A 24,100-nucleotide genomic window follows, 5' to 3' on the forward strand; every position below is an offset into this window, starting at 1 on the left:
AACCCAGGGGACTTTGTGCAAGCTCTCTGCACGTAAACACACACCAGCATGGATGCAGATGCACACACACACTCACCCCTTTGGGTTATTTGATAACTACAGTTTTGTGCTGACTAATTCCACCATACGACGGCGGAGGATTCCTTCCCCTCTCCTTTGACCTCAAACGATGTGAATATTATTCATCATCACTAGGGTTCACTTTAGTTATAGTAAAAGTAATGTCGGTGCTAGGTGTTTAGCATGCTACATGTGCAAGAGTCTAAGTAGGGATTTGGGTGTGTGTGTGTGTGTGTGTGTGTGTCTTTAGTTTCCCTGCCCGATGATAAAGTTACAGTGAATAAAAACTGCCAACCCTGACCTGATTTAAAAGTTGTTTTGAGGTTGTATATGTGTGTGTGTGTGTGTGTGTGTGTGTGTGTGTGTGTGCGCGCACAAGCGTGAGAGTGAGATTACTTTGTAAAGTTTGTAAAAACAAACGCAGGCCTCGGAGCGAGGTGGCGGTAACTGTGGTTACCTTGGTCTCTGTGCGGCGTGTAGTTCCGTCCTCAGACGTCACCACGGAGACGTGGGAGGTGGGCGTGCCCGGGTCCTCCTCTATGGTGATCGTCTCTTCCACCAGCTCCTGGGGTTCTTGCATCATGGCCAGAGATGGCTGGTTACTGGGACTCTGCTCCTGCAAAAGGTCAGAGGTCACCGCACTGAAGTCCAGGCTAAGAGCCCTCACCTGAACGTTACCCCGCAAGCCACCAGCCACCCTTGTTTGATAAAGAAAGCGTCCGGTAACGGCTAACGGACAGTGAACCTTTCCCGAAGCTGTTTGCTATTCCTCTTTCTACCAGCAGGCTGACGAGCACACGGTGATCAGGTCACCCAGCCCCGCCCACTTGACCCACCCCCGTATTGCTCAAGATAGACGGCTGGGCTGGAGCCTATCCTCTAATAGCAACAGGTACACACCGTCGTCCGGCAACCTTTCGGACACGGTGACGGAAAACGCAGCAGTCGGAAGCAAGGCGGGTCTGCGAGCGTCCCTTGAGCTGGTGGTATGGACACCGCGCGTCCAGGTGGGCCTGCGCTCGGAGCGTCTCCGTGGCGACCTGGCAAGCCCGCACGGCGTGGCGCTCTAACAGAAAACCAGAGGCTGGAAAGCGTGCCGTTAACCTTTAAACATGCGCAGCTAACATGAGCGGTTAAGCCTTTAAGACACGCGTCTAGCGCTGCCGGCCCATACGCCTCGTCCTCAACGGATAAATAAAGACGCGGCGTCTGGATGAGCCTTTTCCTCTCGCGCTGCTCTAATGGAACATGGTGCCTAAAAGCAAAACGAACGTTTATGGCAGCAACTGCCATTAAGGAGGAAATGTAGGCAGAGCAAATAACTAAGAAAATCATTTAAATCACTCCGCTATGAATATCTGATACCCAGATCTGATCAGATTTTAAATGTCTCATCTCACTGTTAAATTACACAGGGAAAATGGCAAAGTGAGAATCAACAGCAAACATGCCATTCCTTGACAACTTCTTTTTACGGAAACGCACACATGCAGACTATGTGGAGTGTGTGCGCACAACCTGCCTGGAGCTCCACAACCCAAACACGTTCAGCTTCCCAAATGTTTAAGGGAAGAGAGGAAGGAGATGAGGAAGTCCTCGTAACCTTTAGGATGTGGAGGGATGGACCGGCAGGACAGGGCAGGGGGACAGATAAAGTGCGGTCAAGCGCAAGCCTACACGCTGATGTACTCAGCCTGAGAAAGATCGCTGCCAGTCTGGCAGGGGGCACACACTTACACACACGCACAGAGAGCGCGTGCACGCCGCGGGGATGTCTCTTCGACAGCTCCCTGGCTACGTTACTATGCCAATGAACTCCTGAACCAGACGTGCGCGCGAGCGCCTCAGACGGAGGGTTCTTGGTCCTCCTTAAACGCACGCTGCCGCTTCAGAAGAGACCTGCGCCGCTTAGAAGGTGTCAGCTCAAAAACCCCGCCGACGTTACAACGAGCGCATCCATTAGCAGAGCGAGCAGGATGGCAGTAACGACGCCGTAATCACTGCCGAGTCACGAATGGCACCCGATCCGCGGCGCGTGGCATAAGAACGCGCACGGCGTCAGGAGCGCCTGCTAACATCAAGTTCCTTCTTTTTGGTTTGTTCAGTAGACATGTTCTCACACACACACACACACACACACACACACACACACACACACACACACACACACACACACACAGGTTTAGTTTCCCTACAGAAATTAGGACTGCAAGCTCTGTGTTATATATAGATTAAAGACTCCAGCCTTGCTTCTAAATATATTCTCTCTTTATTTTCATTAACGTAGCTTCATTAGCGTACTTTATCATGGTCTCCTAAGATGAATCAACCCTTTATGTAAAGGCACTTTGATATTTTAGGCTGTATAAACAAACAGTTATTATTGATGATGATAATATTATTATTATTATTATTATTATTAATAATAATAATACATGTGAGGGCTTCCTGACTCTGGTGTTCATGCGGATGGTCAAATCCTAAATCCAAGCCGTCCCTTTTCTTCCCATTCCCGTGAACCGTGCCTTGCAAAACTCTTCCCACTTTATGGCAGGCCACGGAATACGGCAGCAAGGCCTGGAATCACGTCTTTTCCGAGCAGCTCTGCCTGGCCCAGCGGGCCAAGGCAAGGAAGTGGTGGCTCAGGCACCAGATCGCTCGGCAGAGAAAGGGGGCGGGGCCTGTTTCCTAGCAACACAGCCTGGAGTGCAACTGCCCGTCCACGGAGGGCAGAAGAAAGACTGCTTCCTCTAGTCCTCCTCAGAGAGCCCAAACACGGAAGATGTGCAACACGTATAACCGGATCTGTCCCTTCTGGAATCATGCAGACGTTTGGAACACGCCCAAAAGGTCCGTAATATAGAAACGGGAGGGGGGATTCATCATCTAGTATTCGGCCAACATTTTTATTACAAGCCTCATTTTGTGCTCTGAAGGTAACGCACCAAGGGTGCCGCAAAATTAAGCCCCAGATCAATTTTCCCAAGACAGCGGCCCCCTGATATGCCACCCCCCCATTCACCATGTTTGTTCCCCTTAACTTGAGAGGGAATATTAGACAAGCCGGAGCAAACCGTGCAGATTTACGACTCGGGGAGCGGCCTCACCGCCAAGAAGGATTCTCGATCAAATCAACAGCGGAGTTGCTCATTATGCTTTGCTAAAAAGAGTCAAAAATCCTCAACTGTTACACTGGCCTTTCAGAGATGATGGCATCACTCAAAGCTGTCAAAGACGTGATGGACCTGCTATTGTCGTCGTTGTCGTAAACAAGACCGTACAACGTCATTGGCGGTCAATGCAAGGCATTTGTATGAATCAAGGTTTTGGTAGAGGTCCATGGGTTAGTTCACCTTCCCCATTTTTTTCCCGGAAGCTTCTTCGCAAACTCCGACTTAGGTACTGACTACTGTGACCATCGTGGAGTGCCCCGGCTGGACTGGGCGGCCAAGGTTCGTCCAACTCCAGCTTTGTGAGAAGGACAGACATCTGTCTGAAGGTTCCTGCTCCGCTTCTCCGCTGCGGGTCAACCTCAGCGTGGCTCGGCACGCGCCGCCTAACGGGATTCGGAGCCGGGCCCGGAGCCAGAGATCATTACCGGGCTTTTACATGATTAATCCCCTCTCGCGACGTGAGCTCGGGTAACCTTGGGCCGCGGAGGTCTCACACGGGCACCTGCTGTCGGAGCCGTGTTGGGCGACTCTCCTCGGAGTCTGCCAGTCGGAGACCAGGACTGATGCTCTCTCCATGGTGTGTAGGGAAATGGCTTCCTACACCCACGACACGGACCCCAACCCCGCCTCCACCATTCCATTGTTTTTAAAAAGGCCCGGAACCGGGTTTTTAAAAGAAATCACAAAACCACAGAACAAAACCACAACAATAATCAAATGGCCAGGCTTCAAAAGATCCACCCCCACCCCACCCCGCATGCGTCAATGGCACCGAGTCAAATTCCGGAGGGATAAAGGGAATAGGTATGCATGGAGCCTACAGACAGCGTTCCTGCCGCCGAAGCATGGACAGAATTCTCGTAATGTAATAAACAACAGACATCGCGAGTCCACGGCCTCCTTTCGAAACCAGAGAAGCCGAAGGCTCACAGGACGAAAAAATAAAGTCTTGAGATGGTCATTCCCCCCCACCCTTTAAACATCTGGTAAGAATTAGCCACACATGAATCCAAGTCAAAACATGTCGCAAGCATTCCCAGAACTCTGCAGCTTGCAGTACGTCTCGAGAAAGACGCGCACACACGCGAGCGGTCGGAGAGGTATCACTGAACGCGCACTGCGCTACACGGCTGTTCTGTTTCTCGCTACGGCCAAGCAGCAGTTCAGTAAACACGAGTTGAAGTCGAAGACAAAACCGCCATCTCCGGCTCCCCCACCCCCCAAAACCGGGAGCAGCTCGGAAAACAATGGGACTCCGGGCGGAGGGGTGGCTCTGTGGAAGGCACGTTTGTTTTTTCAAGGCCGAGAGGAGCTGGGGGTGGGGGGGATGGAACGAGACGGAGAAAGTGAGAAGGAATTTGAAACGGGGGCAGACGAGACCGTCGACCTCTGTTCCAGTGTGACTGTCTCCAGACACAGTAGCGAGGAGAGCGATTCCTAAGGAGCCTGCGGGCTAACCACAGCAGAATTCCATGGGAAGACATGCATCCCAGCTCCCAGTCCACTCCCTGGGGGGGGGGGGGTTCCTCTTAAGACACCCTCCCCATTCCAGGAAGTCTACAGTGCTGCGGCACAGTCTTTGAACCAACACCCTCCTTTGCCCCCGTGAAACGTACACTGCCCGCATTGATCGCACATTCCCACACTGAATTCCCTTGTCAGGGGGTGGTCGTGGCCCCGCCGTTAGGGGCCCAGGGTCCAAGCGGGGCTCTCGCGCTCGCTCTCTCTCTGTGTGTGCATGTGCGTGTCAGCTGCAGATGCGGGCTGGTGGCACGTCCACGAAACCCAACCCCCTCCGTGGTGGGGGGCCGCTAAACAGCCCCTGGGAACAGGACTCGGTTACAAAGAGGACCGAGATGTCAGAAGCCAGCCATATTGTTCCTGTTCAAAATGTTCTGTTCTCTCTGATAATTGATCTCTCTCTCTCTCTCTCTCTCTCTCTCTCTCCCCAATATTCTGCCAGTCAAATGAGATGAAAGCTTAGCAGGCTAAACGTTACCCGTTAACCAGTGCGCGAGGGCATTCAGCAGATAACAGCCACCGTAAAGTGCCCCCGCGCGCGAGCCCATACTCATGCACTTGCGCTGGACAGCGAGAGAGAAGCGATGTCAAGGCAACGACCAGCAGCGTGCTGGACCGGACCGGACCTGAACCAGAGGAAGCGGTCAACGGCGGCTCAGAGGCACCTTCCACCATCCTCCTCCTCAACCGCAGACGTACGGTCAGCCGACACTAGTACTGACCTGAGCTAGGGCCCTTTGTCTCCATGGGGTGAAATAAGTATTGAACAGGTCACCTCGGTAATGAGACACCTTTTTATAGGCCATCGGTTGAACTAGCTGATATTAATTTGCACTAATTGGCAGGATTGCGTTCTAATTACTGAGAGATTTCAGCTGGTGTCATGACTTTCCATGGCTTTTTGCACCTCTCTTACTTCGTGTGTTCAATACTTTTGCTGTGTCGTTTCTCATTATTACACAAAACGGAACGTATGGACATCTACGGTTTGATTTCTTTGCATGCGTGGATCGGATGGGTCGTTGCCGACATCTGGTGAGAATTTCACGTCAATAGCACCTTTAGAAATACATTACTTAGAAAACTGGCGACGTGTTCATGCAACTAACAGGCTGCGGGTCTTGTACAGCTTGTAATGCGTGGATGCAAATACCTGCAAATTAAAACTAAGGTTCGAGTGCAGTGACGTTTTCAATTCCAGCGAGTCAGTGTGGAAAATAACCATCAAGGTTTTATTTATGGAGTGTCTTTAAATGACTCGTTTCAATGATTAACAATATTAGGAGAAGTAGTAGAAGCAAACAGAACACCGGTAAGTCCAGAAAAACAAAATGCTACATAGTCACCCCAACTATGGAGAGTCTGTGGAGAGTTTTGTACGGGAGATCCGAGTGGACGAACTGGTGCTCAGGGCCACTGAAGATCTCCATGGTAGCGAGGGACATGTGCGTGGAGCGCTTTGTGTGACATGATTAGTATTCAGAAGTGCGTACATATAACTGGAATCTGTTGGAAAGCAGAAGATATGTGCAGGTTTCCTGTCACGAGTGGACGCATAGCAGCGTTTTGCACACGTACTGAAGCTTAGAGATTTGACGACGAGACCTGGAAAGAGTGAATCACAATAACTGCGAGGGGAAGAAAGCACAAACCAATTATTTCAGCATCACGAAAGCCAAGAGAAGCACATGTTACGAAGAAGTGTGGGGGAATTGGTGTAAAGATGGTCAGCAGCCCTGGAACCAATCAGCATGACCTCTGGTCAGAGTTCACCTTAAGGAAAGTCGATGATGTCTAGTGTTTAGTGACCTATAAAAGGAGAGGCAGAGCAAGTACTGAGGAAGCTCTTAGTTCATCCGCACAGAAATGAACATACAGACAATGCTTACATGTTATCAAACCAAGGAGGGGGGGGGGGGAGATGATTCGATGATGAATAAAAGGGGCCAAAAACCAAACCCTGAGGTACACCTTGACAAACTGGAACAGTTTATCAGATTTGGACAGAGCGGTGTGTAACGGGAATTTGCCAATATAAATGAAATTCTGCATTTTAAACCTCAAAGCCATTTGGTTTTTTCCCCCTCTCAAACCCAGTGCATCAGGGCCAAAATAATGAAAACCGTCACAGTCTAATTATTTATAGACCGTTCTCCATGTGTTTTTGTGTGTGCATGTATCTGGAGTCTTTTCCCTCTGCATGAGTCAGTGAAAAGCACTTCTCATCACATGATATGCGCAGGCCTGTGTAAATCTAACCGGGCTTCATAGGCGTGTGCGCAGAGGCATTGTGGCCAGGTTTAGGAAGTACAAAGCCTTCCCCATCGCTTTGATACGTCTGATACGTTCCGGCTGCCTGGGTCCCCTAATTGGGTCAAGCTGAGCGGCATTAATTAGGGGAATTAAGAAGGTAATAGGGAATCTGAGAAGGATTCTGACTTCTCCAACGGAAATGTTATAGCGGAAGAGAAACACAATCTGCTTACTCAACACACTTGAATGTGAATGAAGAAATGCACTTTGACCTCACTAACCCTTGACCTTGCAAAGTAAATGAAAGACCATTCAAAAACCATTTGTTGTGATTGTGTGATGGATGAACGGGTTATTGTGATCCTTCTTTTGACAAGGTATTAGGCAAAACCTAGCAATACAATATCTAATCTAATCAATAGAATATTCAATCTAGCTGGCTGATGTTAAGTAGCCATCGTTGAAATCTATTTAATGATAGATGTCGTCCAGTTAAGTTTCCAAAAAGAATAGAATTTGTGTCCTCTTGAACATTATTTCATGAATAAAATGGTCTCTCAGTAAAATGTAACTTCCATCCAGTTTTAGTCAGCATTTGCATACCCTTTCCTGAGATCGCAATGAATTCTGGGATTTCCAAACATGGTCAGCTGCACAAGCCAATTTGTGATGTTCGCACACTTACTGAGGCAACGAGAAAGGGGTCCGCTTGCAGTGCAAAACGACGCCCACCCGGCCCCGCAGCGGCTGAGAGGAAGCCTCCCGAGATGTGCTCCAAGCTGGGGGACGAAGGTGTGGGTGGTGGGGTAATGGTGTTTCCGCTAGGCTAGCACGCGGTCCAGGCCGCTGGCTTTCAGCGTCGCTACGCGGAATATATTCCAGTTCACTGCCATTCCATTTCAGAAGGCCTGCTTAGAAGGTGTTCGTGATTAGAGTCGGATTGGATTCCGATTTCTGTAGAATTGCCACTTAATTGCTTGTTTAGATTTTTTTTAATCAGAGATTAATGGCACACAGCAAAAGAGCTTGTGGCTAATAGACTAACAGTCCAGGCGTGGCTAATGCATTCTCAAAGCCCAGCTACAGAGGAGGGGACGACTCTTTGGGTGTGTGTGTGTGTGTGTGTGTATTCTCTACGCTACTGCTTAATGTTGCAACAGGCATCATCTGTAAAACATGCTCGGTGCTCGACGCTATGAAAACCAGAGTAAGCTTTAAAAATAAACAGCATTCTCTTCCCTGCAGGTCGTGCCGAGTGCCCGGCGGCTTGCACGCACTTGTGTGTGAATAAGGAACGGGGTGGGTAGACACAAGCTTTGGTGGTGTCAGTCTAGCTTGTGGGAAACACCCATAAAGGGTGTGAAAACACCCAACACCAAGGATTTGATGGACGTGAGTGAAAGGAGGAGTGTAAGCACGCACACGCGTGTGCGCGCGCGTGTTGGTGGGTGGGTTAAAGCTCTGAGGGTGTCCGTTTTGTGTGTAAGCCAGGGCTTTCACACAGCACCAGTGCGGGGCGTTGTGTAGGAGCCCAATTCCATGGGCTCATACCCTGGCACACAGAAATAAGGACACACACGGACCAGCTGAAACACTCTGGTGGCGTTCCTATGTCTCTCGCGCATGCCGCCTACAACACCGCGCAGCTGCTGCACAATTACGGATATGCGGATGTACGGTGTATGTACAACGTGCACGGCTCAGGATGCTGTTTACTGCTGAGCCTGGGAGAGCCATCATCATTTACCAGCACACACACACACAAAAATGATGATGTTGGTTAGGATCAGCTGGCTCAACACCAGCCCCAGATGTCCACAGCTGGTGTGACACACAACAATGTTAGTAATGTACTGCATTGGAGAAAAGCTTGCTCTGGACTGGACTGCATGTTATTTTGTGTGTGTGTGTGTGTGTGTGTGAGAGAGAGAGTGAGTGAGCTCTGCCAGACACATCCTGTGTGCTCATTTAAATTATGGAATTAATCTGGAAAGAGCATCCAAATCAGTTAAGTTCAGGCTTGGACCACCAACCAAACCAGCCTGGTGCGGCTTGGCTCGTCCAGAACGCTCGTCCAGAACGCCAGCCCCCTTTCAAAGCAGCCATTACTGAAGCCCTTCCAAGAGTCAACAGGAAACTCATCAATGAAAACTAGAAAAATTTAGCACGTCCACATTGGCTATAAGTCAAACAGTTTCGGAGCAAATACGTGTGCGTCCCAGGCGTGGCGTGTGTTTGTAAGTGCAGTGTGTGTCCGTGGAATTGGGTCATGCTCTGGTTATCAGCACAGAATGGAAGTGCCGAGGAGCTTCCTTTCTAGAAGGCCTGGAATGCGGCCCCTCCCCTCCAATGCCCGATGGACAGGAAGTGATGGGATCTGCAGTCTTCCACAACAAGCCACAGTACACAACTGCCCCAACGAGGGGCATTGACCGCCACCACTGACCAGGGCATCATGTTTTATATCCAGAATCCCAGTGAAGTCAAGTACCAGTCATAAGGCTGGTACGGGTGTCGCCACGATCCAGACGGCAGAGAGCTTCACTTCAGCGCCTTGTTCCACGTTCACTCAGGGGTCCGCCATTTAATTACAGCTGCTGGGAGTCTGAAATAGTTGCGCAGGGGGACCGACGGTCCCTAATGGGTTTTGGCAGAACAGAAGCAACCTGATCCTGTCGAACAATCACAGCCATCTGTGCCGAGGCCCAGCAGGGCCCGAGGCCCTAAATAGCCTACAACAGCATTCTGGGTTAGCAGACCATGCGGAGCCTATTTTCAGACTGTCAGACACACACACACACACACACACACACACACTTATATTTACTAGTATGTAAATGGGAGTTACCAAGCAAAAGGCCCCAGAGGCGTATATAAAAATACAAGCAAACACCACACATGCAAACAAATAAACAAATAACCAAAAAAGCTTTTTCAGCTGCAGCAGGCTGATTCCAAATTGACCCAAGTAATCCAATCTATTCGCAAATCTGCGCTGGGGCCCTGTTCCACATGTGCGTGTGCTCGCTCACACACACACACACACACACTCACTGCTCTACCTCCAGGCAATGTGCGTGCTCACTAGTGAAAAGACACCACAGAAGCCAAGAGCAGAGAACACAATCAGTTCAAAAACAAACAGTAGCAGTGATGATAAATCCTTGAATAAACAAATAAACCAGAAGACAAAGCCTAGATTTGGGGATAACAGAGGAACTGCAAAATCAAGGAAGTACTGAGCTTTCACAGATCCGCACGCACGCCAAACTTCTTTTGGGTGGCTTTGCAGAAACCTCAGCCTGTTTCCTGCTGATCTAGGATCAGCTGCGTGGCCCCTGCAGTCATGGTTAAGAACGCTGATTGCAGATATCTCCCCAGCCCACGAGCCCTGTAGTCCTTTCTCCGTGCGAACAGCAGAGAGAGAGAGACACACACACAAGGTTAACAGAGGACAGGACAACAGCCGACACACTTCCTGTTTGGATCGGGGCTTCGTCTGACCTCATTCTCACAGCCCCAGGAGGAGTGCGAATGAATATTGGGTCCAAAACGCTGAGTCACGCTGTATGGGGTATCGCTGGGTGCTCAAGCGAACCCGGCCCCCCCACCTCTCGGTGCCGGTATTTGCATTTGGAACATATGTCCGTCTGGTCGGGCTTAACGAGCTTGGTTTCCTATGGCAACATCCACCTGCTGGTGAAGGGAACGGTGGGGGGGTGTGTGTGCGTGTGTGTGTGTGCGTGCGTGTGTATGTGTATGTGCGTGCGTGTGTGTGTGTATGTGTGTGTGCGTGCGTGTGTGTGTGTGTATGTGTGTGTGTATGTATGTGTGTATGTGTGCGTGTGTGTGCGCGCGCGTGTGTGCGCGCACGCGTGTGTGCGCGCACGCGTGTGTGCGCGCACGCGTGTGTATGTGTGTGCGCGTGTGTGTGTGTATGTGTGTGTGTGCGTGTGCGCGTGTGTGTGTGTGTGCGCGCGCGTGTGTGTGCGCGCACGCGTGTGTATGTGTGTTTGTGTGTGTGTGTGCGCGCACGCGTGTGTATGTGTGTTTGTGTGTGTGTGTGCGTGTGTATGTGTGTGTGCGCGTGTGTGTGTGCGCGTGTATGTGTACGCGTGTGTATGTGTGTGTGTGCGTGCGTCTGTGTGTGTGCGCGCGTGCGTATGTGTGCGCGCACGCGTGTGTATGTGTGTTTGTGTGTGTGTGTGTGTGCGCGCACGCGTGTGTATGTGTGTGCGCGTGTGTGTGTGTATGTGTGTGTGTGCGCGTGTGTGTGCGCGCGTGTGTGTGCGCGCACGCGTGTGTGTGCGCGCACGCGTGTGTGCGCGCACGCGTGTGTATGTGTGTTTGTGTGTGTGTGTGCGTGTGTATGTGTGTGTGCGCGTGTGTGTGTGCGCGTGTATGTGTACGCGTGTGTATGTGTGTGTGTGCGTGCGTCTGTGTGTGTGCGCGCGTGCGTATGTGTGCGCGCACGCGTGTGTATGTGTGTTTGTGTGTGTGTGTGTGCGCGCACACGTGTGTATGTGTGTTTGTGTGTGTGTGTGCGCGCACGCGTGTGTCTGTGTGTGTGTGTGCGCGTGTGTATGTGTGTGTGTGTGTGTGTGTGCGCGTGTGTGTGCGCGTGTGTATGTGTGTGTGCGCGCGTGCGTATGTGTGCGCGCACGCGTGTGTATGTGTGTTTGTGTGTGTGTGTGCGCGCACACGTGTGTATGTGTGTTTGTGTGTGTGTGCGCGCACGCGTGTGTCTGTGTGTGTGCGCGCGTGTGTATGTGTGTGTATGTGTGTGTGTGTGTGCGCGTGTGTATGTGTGTGTGTGCGTGCGTCTGTGTGTGTGCGCGCGTGCGTATGTGTGCGCGCACGCGTGTGTATGTGTGTTTGTGTGTGTGTGTGTGTGTGTGTGCGCGCACACGTGTGTATGTGTGTTTGTGTGTGTGTGCGCGCACGCGTGTGTCTGTGTGTGCGCGTGTGTATGTGTGTGTGTATGTGTGTGTGTGTGTGCGCGTGTGTGTGTGTTGGGGAGGAAGAGATGGAGAAGAGAAGACTTTCACTCTAAGTTTTAGTGGAATTAAACAAACGCACCACAACCATTTCCCTTGCCATGGTGCCAGAGCCAAGACATCCCTCTTGCTGAACCAAGCCGTCTACTTCTGCGTTAGGCAGGCCTGGAAGAACCAATGGGATTCAGCGGATCCAGAAGGGACTCGTTCTCCGACGCCCGCGAAGCTCCTCAACCTCCAAGACGGGACCGGGAACGTCTCGTCCTGCCCCAAGTCCCGCCGGGAGCCTGCAGGGACTGGGCTCGCTAACAGAAGTAACGGAGCCTGTACCGTCGGAATGTTCTGGAAGGATGAACGCAGAGCGCGAATGGCACCGGTCGACGTCGCGGAGTCGTCCGTCTCTGCAGGGCACGGTCCACGTGGGCGTGGAAAGAGCAGTCACACACGGACGATCAAGTCTCAAACAAGCGGTTCACCGCGTCGAATGGACCGCGATTCCTCCGAGCCGCGGACGTACGTATAAGGCAAGGAAACCACATGCGTTTAAACCCTGTACCAGTCTAATAAAGAGCATCAGTCATGTGATTTAGGAAGAGGTACAGTGAAAAAAATCTTAAATTCAGCCCAATATGAAATCCGTTTTTACACGGGCCCGTGAGAAACGAGGCACAACCAGGGAAGGGAGATGGAGCTAGAGGAGCAATAATTATTTGAAGCAGTACTTAAGACACCAAACCACAGTTAAAAGCATTCTTCCAAAACACAGTGAATAAAAGTGGTTAAAAAGACCCCCATCCCAAGAATGTGACTACTGACGTCTGGGGAATTAAGGGCCTTATTAAACATAAATAACCACAAATATGAGCTGTAAACAAGCTAAAATGAAGTAACCGGGGAGCCAGCGACCGGTGACCGCCAAGCTGAGGCTTCCAGCACCACGTAACCGACCAAGCAAAGCTAAGCCACGTGCTGGAAGAGCGTGACTTGCCGTGCTGGTCTGTCCGAGAGGTTTTTTTTATTTTTATTTTTTTAACAGCAGTATACTCGTTTGCTCTTTACGTGTCAACGTTCGTTGTGCGACTCAAAGCGAACGCGGGCCGTCTGAAGCCTGTCTCGGCCTGCACACTCGTTCTAATAATCGTGTCATTAATTCCCCAGATCTCCCAGGACGTGGTGCGGTCTAGCTAGCAGGCTGCTTTGGGTGGGTTTGCTGGGTTTTTTGTTTTTTTGTTTTTTAGCGTGCAGCTAAATCTTTCATTGAGAAGTCGCCTGCATAAACAGATGGTTGATTTCTTGTCGACATATGCTTGAACAGAGCCCCAAAACTCAGACAGGGAGGACTGGCACAAACGTAGCTCACACACTCCTCCGAGAGCCAGCAAGTCGGCTGGATTATTTAAAATTCTTTCTTTAAAAAAAATAAATAAAAAACACGCGGAGCGGTCGTCGTTTTTAGCCGATGCAACGCAGGGAGAAAAAAAGTTGCGCAACGCGAAATTCCGAAGGACGGCTTGGGAGACCGGGCGGCCGATCGGGTTCGACCGCAACGGTTCAAAAATGTGCGCCGTCGTCCTCCGTAGTACCGGAGGGTCCGGACCGCTAACTGCGGCGGTACAGACGGACCCTGGAGATCACCTCAGACGTGGGATTTTCAGGGACGCGTGCAGACAGACGTCAGCATGATGCGTCTCGTGAGTCTGGAGAGCGCGCTGACTGAGCACTCAAGGTTAAAAAAAACCCCAAACACACACAAACAAACATGCCGTCTGTTTGACAGAAGACTGTTTTGCTTTTGACATTTGGATCGATCGAGCCTCGTGTGCATCTGGCTTTAAGAAAAAGGGGGGAAAAAAATAAATAAATAAATAAATCACAGTGAAGTTCACAGTCAAATGTCACCTTAAACAACTTCACTAAACCGTTTCTTCTCAGGAACAGGCTGCAGGGTCTTTGCTTCAAACCTCACATAATCACTGCCTGCTTCCATTGGTCACACACCCCATTAGCAAAACAGACATTCCCCAAAACATTAACTCGGAGTAATACCGGGGCGGTCACGAGGACAACGGCGAATCCGCGTTTGCCGAACCAAGAGAGTGACGAATGTTCAATCTGAAAATGATGATCCATTAGACGGCCTCCGCCTGCCAGGCCTGATCCTCTGGTGAAGGGCTGTGGTGCACGAGCGAGGGCTAATCGGCCTCCTCGCGTGAGCGCCGCGCCAGACGGGACACGGCTTAGCGCAGCACTTTATCGTCTTACCGGGGGGGGGGGGGGGGGGGGGTTTCAGCCTGGAACGTTTGCGTCCAGATGGCGCGCGCGTGAGTGTGGTGCAGGGCGAAACTGCAGCAGCGCTGACCCAGTACAGGTCCGAAGCGCGTTAGCCTGATGCAGCTGTACTGCTCTAGCAGAGACTCGAAAAGAACGTTAAACATCAAGGCGCGGGCACGTTTCACGCGAGTACGTGAACGAAAAGCTCAGATGCACGGTCTGCTGACAGACCTTTCAGCACAGCACACTGTAGCGGGGGAAGCGCGTGCGCGCGAACACTCACACGTGTGTGAGTGTGTGTGTGAAGAGGGAAACTAATAGTTTCCCTGTAGTTGAGCAGCTGCAGCAGAAACGCGGGAGTCTCACAGACACAACACTCTGGAGAACTGGAAATGACGGAGGAGAGCGAAAGAGCGCCAGACAAAAGCTAGACCCGCACGTTCACCTGTGCACGCCAGATGCTGGCGCGTGCGAGGCCCTCTTTCAACTACAGTCAGCCAGTGCTACTTGATCACAAAGGGACACGGCTAAAAGAACCAAAGGAATCGGACGGCTCTCTCGCGGGGAGGGCGCGAGGTTTTTTTTTAACACGCGTGCAGTGCCGTGGAGATGAAATAAATGAATGCGTGTTTAAATGACTGCAAGGCTCTTAGGGGAGGCGTAAAACGCTAAAACATTAATAAAGTGGCGTTCGCTTTTCCTTTTTTGTTGTTGTGGGTTCGGAGTTTACGAGCAGCTGAAAAACCCCCTGCGTGCTCAGTGGCGTTAGCGAGGAGAGCTCGGGGCGCCGCCTGTACTCAGAAGCCTGGGACCGACGTGCGGGCGACCTCGAAGGGCCCTCGATCCGTAGGCAACCCCACGAGGGCGAACGCGCTTGCAGCAGGCAGGAATGTTCCAACTGTTGGCTCTATCCGTAGTGTTTCGACGAGAGATTGTGAGAGCCCGGTACAGAGGATTCAGCGCAAGTTGTGTCCAGCCCAAAGACTCTAGCTGAGGTTTCACGCGCAGAGGGAGAGCGCCGGTCAGGGCTTGGGGGCCGGGGGCGGGGCCCACTCACATCACACATCTGGCGATTCCAGTGCAGCGAGCTTACAGGGACAGAACGGCACCAATTTTGGCGGCCAAGAACCTTTTTTTAGGGTAGGAAACCAAGGAACCGCTCAAGGGTCTGGCACTAGCACCATACCACTGGAAATGTAAATAAATGGATTAGACCTTTACAAGCTCTGCAGAAGTGGAGTCGCTGGCACGACAAGTACTTCAGAGCAACCCTAGTCTGGGTTCTCTCAGCCTTCCCACTACCAATAGCGCTCGGCAATGGGCCCTCTGCACCAGTGAACCTCGAGATCCAGCAAGCGTTTGGTTTTTAACACGGTGCCTACCAGGGTAAGGTGGCCGTCATTTCCAATTAGAACCTTCAAGTGTTCAGCTTTCCTGTGTGGTGGCAGAGGGCTGTCATCTTAGGCTGGCACCTGAAGTGCGCGCGCACACACACACCTCACAATGAACCTGGGAGACGAGAGCCATTTGCCAATCACGGACTCCAAACAAATTAGACGCAGAGAGGGAGAGAAAGACGAGGAGAACGAGAAAAACAAAGTATGGAGTTGGAGTGCGACAGAGACGCCAGCGATGTCTGGTAAGGAGCGCTGCAGTTCGCGCCACGTTCCCACGGGAACAAACCGCCCGCACGCCACGAGCAAGGGAGACGACAGTAGGGTGGGCCGCGCGGGGCGGAGCTGTGTGGGGACAAACCAAGAGAAGCACCAGTGTGTGTGTGTGTGTGTGTGAGAGAGAGAGAGAGAGTGTGTGTGAGAGAGAGAGTGTGTGAGAGAGAGAGAGAGAGAGAGTGTGTGTGAGAGAGAGAGAGAGAGAGAGTGTGTGTGTGTGAGAGAGAGAGAGTGTGTGTGAGAGAGAGAGAGAGTGTGTGAGAGAGAGAGAGAGAGTGTGTGTGTGTGAGCGCACACACCTGTGGCATGTCTGCGCGTGTGTGAGTGAGAGAGATTTCCCTACAGTGTTACCAGACAATAGATCTCTTTACAGGAAGTGAACATCTGTGGTCTCCTTCCCACGTTCTCTAGTAGCGGAACCTGACAGGGGACCTGACCACGCCACACTGCTTCCATTGTCATTTGGCCTTAATACACGCGCACACCCCCAAATGCACAAACACCCCCCCATCCAGCGGGACGAGCGCGTTCCCTCGGTCTGCCCCCGCGCTGCTCAGCCCTGCACGGACTGCCCTGTCGCTTCCCTCACTCGGCGCGCAGACGTCTCATTCTCACGGGAATGTGGCACAAGTACACACACACGCGCTCCACCCTCCCTCCCACCGATTACAGCCACACCCGCACGCTGTTGCACTTTTGGCGAAGAGGCTCCGTTCTTCAGAAGCTCTCGGTTTCCCTAAGCACACGTGGAGGAACTCCTCCTCGGATCCATGGACTTTGCGAGCCGCCCCGCGTGCCCAGCCAACCAGAGCGGAGTGGCTCGCCCGCGACTTGCACGGCGGGCGGGGAAGTCTGTCTAAAAAAACACACCATTCATTTCGAGCACCAAAACGGACCAAGAGGAGCTGGAATTTGCAGAGAGAGCGAGCGAGCGAGAGAGAGAGAGAGAGAGAGAGAGAGAGTGAGCGCGAGAGAGAGAGAGAGAGAGAGAGAGAGAGAGAGAGAGAAACTGGGGGAGGAGGGCTTGACACGGGTTCAGCTGGGCGTGCTAATCTGTCTGGACTGTCCCACAGTCAGCGAGGGCGCCATATTACAGAGCTGACGGGTGACGGCGCTAACCTCGCCGAGAGAGCCTGCTCCCTCGACAGTGCCGATTTGAGACCAGAGCTGTTACTCTGCTTGCGGTGGCGAAGAGACTGCCCATGGACTGCTTCACGGCATTTCCGCCCACTGCACACAGGATCGACTCGCGCTCCGCCCCCAAAACCTCCCCCTGGGGGGCTTTTGCAAATCGATACTCCATCCAAAATGCATTCACACGCTGGAGAAATGCAGTAGATTATAATCCGGAAAGGCACCTAGGACAGCAGGTGCCAAAGTGCACCCTGAGTGCCTCGCGCTCCATCAGTGCAGGAGGAGAAGGGGGCGGGGCTACCTCGTGCTCCATCAGTGCAGGAGGAGAAGGGGGCGGGGCTACCTCGTGCTCCATCAGTGCAGGAGGCCAGCAGTAGAATAACACGTTTCCGAGGGCAGCTGACCCTGGACCAGCCTGACCTGATTTGGTTTTTCATTTGTGTGCGTGTGTGTGTGTGTGTGTGTTACACTGCTGAGGTCTGAACACTGAACGGAGGTGTTTCAGGAGAGGGGCACGAGAAAGACAATATGAAATCGAATGTGGTCACTCCATCAGGGTCACTTTTTCCTCACATGCTAATTCTTCATCGTCCCCTGGGCTGCTGCAGCTGTTTGGACGTGTGTGTAAGGGGGAGTGTGTGTGTGTGTGAGGGGTGGTCTCTGTCAGAGCTAATGGAAATGGTAACAGAGGAGTGTAATTCTTGCCAGCATTCAGCAGGTTTCTGTCTGTGTCTCTGAGTGTGTATCATTTGTATGGGTGTGTGTGTGTGTCTGTCTGTCTGAGTATCTCATAAGTATGGATGTGTGGGTGCGTACACACGCGTGTGATTAATCATGGTGTTTGGACAAAGTTTCTCATCAACTGTTGTTTCTATGTTAGAGGAAAACTAACTCTCACTCTCCCTCTCCCTCTCTCTCTCCCCCTCTCTCACACACACCGTACTTCTTGCCATCTTCTCAAGCTCTTCTGGCTGTCTGCCAATTATAGTCATTACATGCTCTCTCCATCTTACACACACACACACACACACACACACACACTACTGTACCCCCCATTATAGCCTCTCACACAAACACAAACAAACAGACACACACGTACAAACAGAAACAAACAGATACACATACAGTAACATTTCTCATTTCTGGCTGTAAGGAAGAGATATAATACAAGCACTGCAAGCACTGCAGCGAACACTACTAATCCTGCCTTGTCACCAGCCACACACACACACACACACACACACACACCATCCAGTGTATTTGTTAGCCTGTGGGATTGTTTTCAATCTCTAAGCTCCACCTACGGTGGCACGATCAGCACACACAGTAAGAGCTGGCAGTTGTGTGCACACGGGTGGAGGGTTTAGTCCACGGGTGGATGGGTGTTTAGATGTTTGCTATATGCTGTAGAAACAACAACAAAAAAAAACCCCCCAGAAGCTTCAAATCACTTCATGAGTCTCATTAGCATCACAGTACACGCGGTCCAAGGCTAAAGCACTCACCCTGATCGTGCCGCACACACACACACAGACACTTTTATGCCTTATTGAAATCTTAAGAGCATGCTTCCACACACACACACACACACACACACACACACACTCTCTCTCTCTTAACAGCATGCTAACACACAGTCTTAAGCACTATTTATTTCATAACTACTTAAGCCCTCTTTCACACACACACACACACACACACACACACAGTGTCTTAGACGTTATTTATTTCATAACTACATAAGCCAGCATGCACACAGACGAAAACAATCGAGTGCACCTGCGCGCGCACCCCCCCCCACCACACACACACACACACACACACACACACACACACACACACACACACACACACACACACACACACACACACACAGCAGGGCTAGCCAACACTGAGAGTCATGAACTGCTCAGAGTGTATTTGGCAAGTATCTCAGTGCCAGAGAGCAGAGCTGCAGGGAGAAGCACATGACTGGGTGATATTAGCAGTGTGTGTGTGTGTGAGAGAGTGAGTGTGTGTGTGGGTGTGTGTGTGAGTGTGTGTGTTAGTGTGTGTGTGTGTGTGGGGTCATGAGAGAGGTTACTGGAGAGCATTGCCCAACGGCTCTCTGAAAGAACTGCTGGGTATGCCCACTGTAACACATACCTGCGAGGCTACGGCTACGTTTATCTCATGTGCTCTTAAACTGATCCAAGACCAGTTTGTTGATTCGTCATGCGAGGGCTCGGACACAGGCACCTGATTCTAGGTCAGGTAAAAGGGGGAGATTAACTGGTGTGAAGGGGGGGTGAGTAAACAGGAATGAGGTCAGCTGGTATAATAATAAACCTCCACTTGCTTAGCCGTGACACACACACACACACACACACACACACACACACACACACACACACACACACACACACACACACACACACACACACACACACACACTCTCTCTCTGAGTACCTGTCTTCAGTCATATCTCAGATCACGCCTTTTGAGAGTGACTGTTGTCTGAAACGGCTGTCAGCATACCTACTACACGGCCACATCTGGACTCCACCATCAACACCTCTCAAACCTGCTGCCTTTACCCAGTCTGGAAGCATCCCAGTGGGCAGGCCAGCGGCAGACACCCCCCCCAAGCCCTGGAGGTCCTCAATGTCCACCCCCGACCAATATGGCCGGTCTGGGTAACTCCAAGCGCTCTGTAAGGCAGACAGGTACCGTGACCATAAGTGACCCACCAGGTCCGCGCCCCCAGTTGCGCTCACCAGCCGTCCCGCCTAGACGACACCCTTGTCTTCCAGGTCCTGGATCTGCCCTGGCGGAACTCATCGCCACTTTGCCTTTTACTCCGGACAACTGCCGCCCCTCGCTCGCACTCCAAAAAGAGACCACCCATCAACAGTTCCATATGAGAAACTCACCCGGTCACACCCCCATCGGCTGACAAAAACTTCAGCAGAGAGCCTCACACCCGCTCATGGTTTGACCCGGCCAAACAGGTGCCAGCCTTCCTAAGGAATGTTCCAAATTGCGGGTATTTTGGGGGTACTGGGTGGGGCGAGTTACGAGAGGTTAAGAGAGGTGGCGAACACAGGGTGAACGGACCCTCCAGCACGTCAGGAATCTCGGAGCGGAGGGAGATCACCACACGTCACACCAGACATTGGGGAGCAGAGGTCGAGGCCCGGAGCAGAGACGCCTCCCCCCGCTGTTCCAGAGCCTCCGTGTCGGGCTCCGTTACCGCCCTCCCGGGGCCCGGCGTGCGCACGCGCTTCGTGACCAGCGCTACTGCAGCGCCCGGTTACACACTACGCTTTTTATGGAATTGGCTATTTGCAAGTGAAGCGTACACACACACACACACACACACACCAAAAAATGCAGGGCATTCCTTGGATATCCTAATGGCTTTGCCAAGCAATGAAGAAGCTTTTTAACAAAAGGATCTAATGGCCACCGAACAAATCCAGACCTGACAGGGGTCACGCGGTAAAGCTGCCCCTCTGCCTGGGTGCTTTCACCGTTCAGATAATTCAGAACAGCTACCTTTCAGCACATCCCCCCTGCACCCCCCCTCTCTCTGGTTATTCGGGGACTCCACGGCGGGACCCCAGGGTGGTCTCACGGAGTGCAGCCTAGAGCCGTCCACCCGAGACACCGGAGCAACATACCCGGCAGCTCGTCACGTTAAGGGGGAGGCGGTGGAGGGATTAGAAGCGGGGGAAGCCAAAAGTCGACGGTCCGGCTACCAGAGGCACAACGGTCACCCCCCGCCCCCCCCCCCCCCCCCGGCCCCATCCCCCGACTGAGAAAGTCCGTGCAGACCTCCGAGAATGGAATCGTAACAATAGCCAGAAAAGCGTGAAAATGAGGAAGAATGACAGACAGAAATACAGAGAGAGAGAGAGAGAGAGAGCCAAACAAATTCCACACACTGACCTGCTTCACTTCGGCGGGCATGGCTACGATCCGGCTGCGCTTGCCCGTCCAGACACGGCGAGAAAGACAACACTGTCCTCCCGAGGGTAAACTTTCCGAGTGTGTGAGTGTGCGCGCGCGCGCACGCGTGTGTCGCGCTCCTTATCTGCGCGAGTTTGCTCCAGAGACCAGCTCGGACAGCTCACAATGACACGGCCATCCTTTCCCTGACAGTGGTGCACACACGTATGCGCCTCCGTGCCGATCTCTCGCTCGCTCTCGCTCTCTCTCGCTCGCTCGCTCACGCGCTACGAGGGAGACGGACCCGCCTACGCCACTGCTGTGTGTTTTAATGGTGCTGGGAAAAACAAAAACAAAACCACAAACAAACACACACACACACACCACAAAGAAACCCCACCCCTCTAAAGCCGCCGGGAGGAGAAGACTGTCCGCACTTGGACAAAAAGAGGAGATGAGGTGGTGGTGAGGTGAAGTCAAAACAAACCCGCACGCGCGCGCACGCACACAACGTGTGAAGGGGAGGGAAAAAGAAAAAAAAAAAAGTTTCCTCTCGGAGAACAAAACCCCCTGTGGGTGTGGAGCGGGGGGGGGGGGGGGGGGGGGGTCAGAGGAGGGGGAAAGAGGCATGCGGGTGTGTGTGTGTGTGTGTGTGTGTGTGTGAGAGAGAGAGAATAATTTCTAAGCGATGGCGATCGTCTGGTACTCTGAGCAGAGCCAGGGTTCCCTCTGCACTCGTCTACGCTTTGGAGTAGATGGGCCAAGCGGGGGGAGAGAGAGAGAGAGAGAGAGAGAGAGAAAGAGAGAGAGAGAAAGAGAGAGAGGGGGTACTGACAGACAGCCGCAGCTGGAGCTGAGGAGTGGGGGGTGAGACACACACACACACAGAGAGAGAGAGAACACTCCACCCAGCCAACATGCCAAAGTACCGCTCTGTGAAAATCACAGTTCCCCTCTTCTCCTTTTATCTACATTCTCTCTCTCTCTCTCTCTCTCTCTCTCTCTCTCTCCTTTTGTCCTTCGACTCGTACATGAGAGGGAAGCGAGAGTGATTTCAGGCTTTATTCAGTGGCCGACACCGGGAAAGAATTTTAAACCAGTGCTTGGGCTAAAGACGGGGGCGGGGCCACTCGGGGACCGCCTCCTTTCACAGAGGGGGGAGAAAGCCCCCCCCCCCCCGCCCCACTTCAGTGTGCTTTTCTGGAAGCAGCAAATCAAAAAAACGAAACCCCACAGGCTAAAAATACCTCCGCATGAAGACAAAGGCCGTGATGTTTCTCCGGCTACCTGACGGGGGGTGTCAGAGTCACGGGCTGATCTCATGACTTAGAAAAGCTCCAAGGAGAACCTGGAGGGAGGGGAGGAGGTGGGAGAGCAGATGGTGGGGGGCGACGGGCCACGCTTGGGGAGGCCCAGCTCTGAGAGGAGGTGCAGCAATCTGTTCCAATCATGCTCCATACAACCAAGAGACAGAGAGAGAGGGAGAGGGAGAGAGAGGGAGGGAGAGAGAGAGAGAGGGAGGGAGAGAGAGAGAGAGAGATTCTGGATTCTGTTATTGTATATAACAACTGTTATTGCATATGGTTATGCCAATAAAAGTTACTGAACTGAGAGAGAGAGAGAGAGAGACAGACAACAAAGAGGGAGAGAAACGGACTGAAAGAAAGAGTGAGAGAAAGTGAAAGCTTATGAAAATAAGCAATAACCATCTCATCATTCATCAGGAACCGTTTTCAGGACACACACACACACCCATCCTTGCTCTGACACAAGCCTCTGCTCATCCCAGCCCTCGTTATCTACTCCAGCTAGTCTGCACCAATCAAAGGGCGCCACATCACTAACGCACCCTGCACCGCACAGCAACGGACCAGGCCCAGCAAGAGCCCCCGAGGCAAACTGAGGACAAGCAAGAGAGAGAGGGAGAGAGAGAAAGGATCTCTCTCTCACACACGCAGTTATCCACAAAGTTTATTAGACAGTTTATTAGGTTGCCACCAACCAGACACAAACAAGGCATGATGTGTGTCTGAACAAAAAGCCAAAAGCATGAAGGAATACTTTTTCTTTTGGAGAGACCTACTGCTTGGCACAGGGCGACGGCAACTAGACTCCCACGACACCTGCATAACACACACAGTCCTGACAGCATTGCGAAGTGACCTGCTGCCTTTAAGCCTTCCGGACAACCGTATTTCTCGCTACGACTTTCCAGAACGTTCCACAACACTCATTAGTGTCCAGCAGGCGACCCAGGAGGACTTGCTGAACTTCCATTGCATGCTCCCTCTGGCCGCACGGCAACCCGCCGCTCCGTTGGGAGTAGCCAACGCTCCTCGTGACACGCGGCTTCTCCGGCTGGTTTTGATAGGCTGGGAACTACCCCACAGCCTGATCTGGTTATGGACATCTGGGGGTCACATTCCCTCACTTGATTCGAAGTGGGGGGGGGTGTGTCATTCAAGGTCAGCCAGCTCGGACCGAGTCGTGGCGGCTCTTCTGTCGGACGGTACTAGGGTCCGTATGCAAACAGCCAGGATGCTTCTATTCAGCCTAACATGACCATAGAGCCTTGGCACGCTGCCAGGTTCGTGCTGGAGGTCTGGACCTGGGGCCCTCTCTACAGTGCTGGCACGGCTGTAAATAGCCCCGGGCACGGAAGGACGCTGCCGGTCCACCATCCGGATGAGCGCGTCTGGATTTGATGGGAGTGAGTCTACGAGGGAGGGGGGGGGATGAGAGAGGAGAGAGAGGAGAGAGAGAGAGAGAGAGATCCAGCGTGTCTGGAGGGAGGCGCTAAACACCTCACAATTAGCATTAGCACAACCCCAAGATTGATGAGCTGAATTCTCATAACAAAATGCATAAATAAAGCAACTGATTAATTAATTAATTAAATTAAAAAGACAGGCACCCTCCTGCTATTAGCACTGATCAAAGGTCACGCATCCCTCGTCCCTTCTCCAGCCGAAAAGGTTATGTGCTATTCTGATTGTGTGCTTGTGTGTGTGCTTGTGTGTGTGTGTGGAGAGAGAGAGAGAGAAAGATGACGGAGAGCAAAAGAGAATGAAGTGTGACTGCTAAAACAAAC

General features: G+C 52.1%; 1 protein-coding gene across 14 annotated transcripts in view; it reads right to left on the minus strand.

Annotated features, from left to right (window-relative positions):
• Window positions 1–24,100, minus strand: part of arvcfb (ARVCF delta catenin family member b) — a 119,552-nt gene that overhangs the window by 41,211 nt on the left and 54,241 nt on the right. For 12 of the 14 annotated variants that reach the window (XR_014122675.1, XR_014122673.1, XM_081710694.1 and 9 more), the window contains one exon: window positions 518–676. Coding sequence is in view for 12 of the 14 variants with exons in the window: in XM_081710694.1 (XP_081566820.1) it covers window positions 518–676 (159 nt within the window). In the remaining 2 variants the exon portion in view is untranslated. Of the gene's footprint in view, window positions 1–517; window positions 677–21,009; window positions 21,507–24,100 lie in introns of those variants that run through there. The other 2 variants (XM_035525995.2, XM_035525994.2) reach the window with 2 other exon arrangements.

The sequence above is a fragment of the Electrophorus electricus genome, chromosome 1, assembly GCF_041902795.1.
Source record: "Electrophorus electricus isolate QZ-2024a chromosome 1, ASM4190279v1, whole genome shotgun sequence".
Taxonomy (NCBI): Eukaryota; Metazoa; Chordata; class Actinopteri; order Gymnotiformes; family Gymnotidae; genus Electrophorus; species Electrophorus electricus.